The sequence below is a fragment of the Galeopterus variegatus genome, unplaced genomic scaffold (genome assembly GCF_000696425.1).
Source record: "Galeopterus variegatus unplaced genomic scaffold, G_variegatus-3.0.2 Scaffold63290, whole genome shotgun sequence".
Lineage (NCBI taxonomy): Eukaryota > Metazoa > Chordata > Mammalia > Dermoptera > Cynocephalidae > Galeopterus > Galeopterus variegatus.
The window spans coordinates 1-1,453 of NW_007789401.1; the positions used below are offsets into that span (position 1 = coordinate 1).

The window sequence follows — 1,453 nt, forward strand, 5'->3', positions numbered from 1 at the left end:
CTAGGCCCAAACGTACCCCTCATTACACACAACTAGGGGCAAGGCCTGGAATCCAAACTACAATAACAGAATTATTATCCTCCTTTACTTCACCTTATCAAATATACCTGAGGCATGGGCAAATTCTCTTCCACAGAGGTCGCATGTCACAGGAAGCCTCTTCTTCTTCTTCTTGGGGACGTCAGGCTCTCCACTTGCACCATGGGCCTCCAGCTGATGCTTCTCCAGTTCTTTCTTAGACTCCTTGGTCTCACTGCATTCATTACACTGCACTTCTTTGCTCTTGGCCACCCGGCAGCGCTTCATGTGCACCTTTAGGCGGCAGTAGAAATGAAAGCTTTTGTCGCAGGCTTTACAGACGAAGCTCTTCTTGGCAGAGTCTGGGGAGGCAGAAGTGTCTTTCTCTTGGTGTTCTGGCAAGGAACCAGTCTCTCCTTCCTTGTTTTGTTCCCCAGACTGGCAGGCTTCTTTGGCTGGCTCAGCTGCGTTTTCATCTTCTTTGCCATTGGCTTTAAGGTGAAATTCATTATTAAACTTCCACGTTTCCTTCTCTCCATTTTCCTTAGTAAGGAAACCTGCATAGGAGAGAAATCTCATGGCTCTGGGAATTGTTTCTACTTTGCTTTATAATTTTTCAAACATACTTCTTAGAGAGGTAGGGAGACTACTTGGAATCCTCAAAAAAAACTGTGAAGTAACATCACTGATACCTTTACTTTCCAATAAACACAAACAGCACATCTTATATTTATGCCCCATGACTTTTTCAGGTATTGAGAGTATATACAATGAATAAATAACTTAAGGTAACAATGAACTCTTATATGAACTGCTGCCTCTTTTCTTCCATAAAGAAACAACCTGGGGCCTGACAGGATCCCTCATCCCACCCTGCTTCTTACCAATGTATGCTAACTCCTGCATGACAGGCTGCAGGCCTGGAAACGATCTGTGGACACTGCACAGGAGGTGACATATTTCAATGGCTGAGACTGATTTTTCCATGGCTCTGCTCAGCACTGCTCTCAGAGAAGCTTCAGGGCTGGCTGTCTCAGAGGAAATGTTCAGAATCTAAATGAATACCGTGAGACAAAGGTGTGGGGTTAATAGTAGAAGATTTTCTCCATGGTTTGCACCTTTCAAAAAAAGAAGCTAATTCTAGGAAGTCATTGCTCCATCTATAAGCAGCTTCTACTTCTCGTGATAAAGGTAATGGAGAGCCCTGTTTTCCAAAGAACAGGAAAATTAACAAAACAAGAAAAGGAAGCACATAACAAGATAAATATGCAAATACAAAGAAAGTACAAGCAGGGAAGCAGTAAGCATTTTCTATAAGAAATATCTTCTCAAAAACCAGGAATCACCAAAGAACTTTTTTACATCTTAATATTAAAAGCTTGGAAAGCTATAGGATTTGATTGTTGGTGTTTCTGTCTTGAAGATCAGGATAATT

General features: G+C 41.9%; 1 protein-coding gene across 1 annotated transcript; it reads right to left on the reverse strand.

The window, feature by feature from the left end:
• Nucleotides 1-107: 107 nt before the first annotated feature.
• LOC103584535 (zinc finger and BTB domain-containing protein 40-like) lies at nt 108-1,071 on the reverse strand (the record flags this gene model as incomplete). The annotated part of the gene is made up of 2 exons (XM_008565499.1): nt 108-575; nt 903-1,071. Coding segments are annotated over 2 exons (637 nt in total), but the record flags the coding sequence as incomplete, so codon positions are not given.
• Nucleotides 1,072-1,453: the final 382 nt, after the last annotated feature.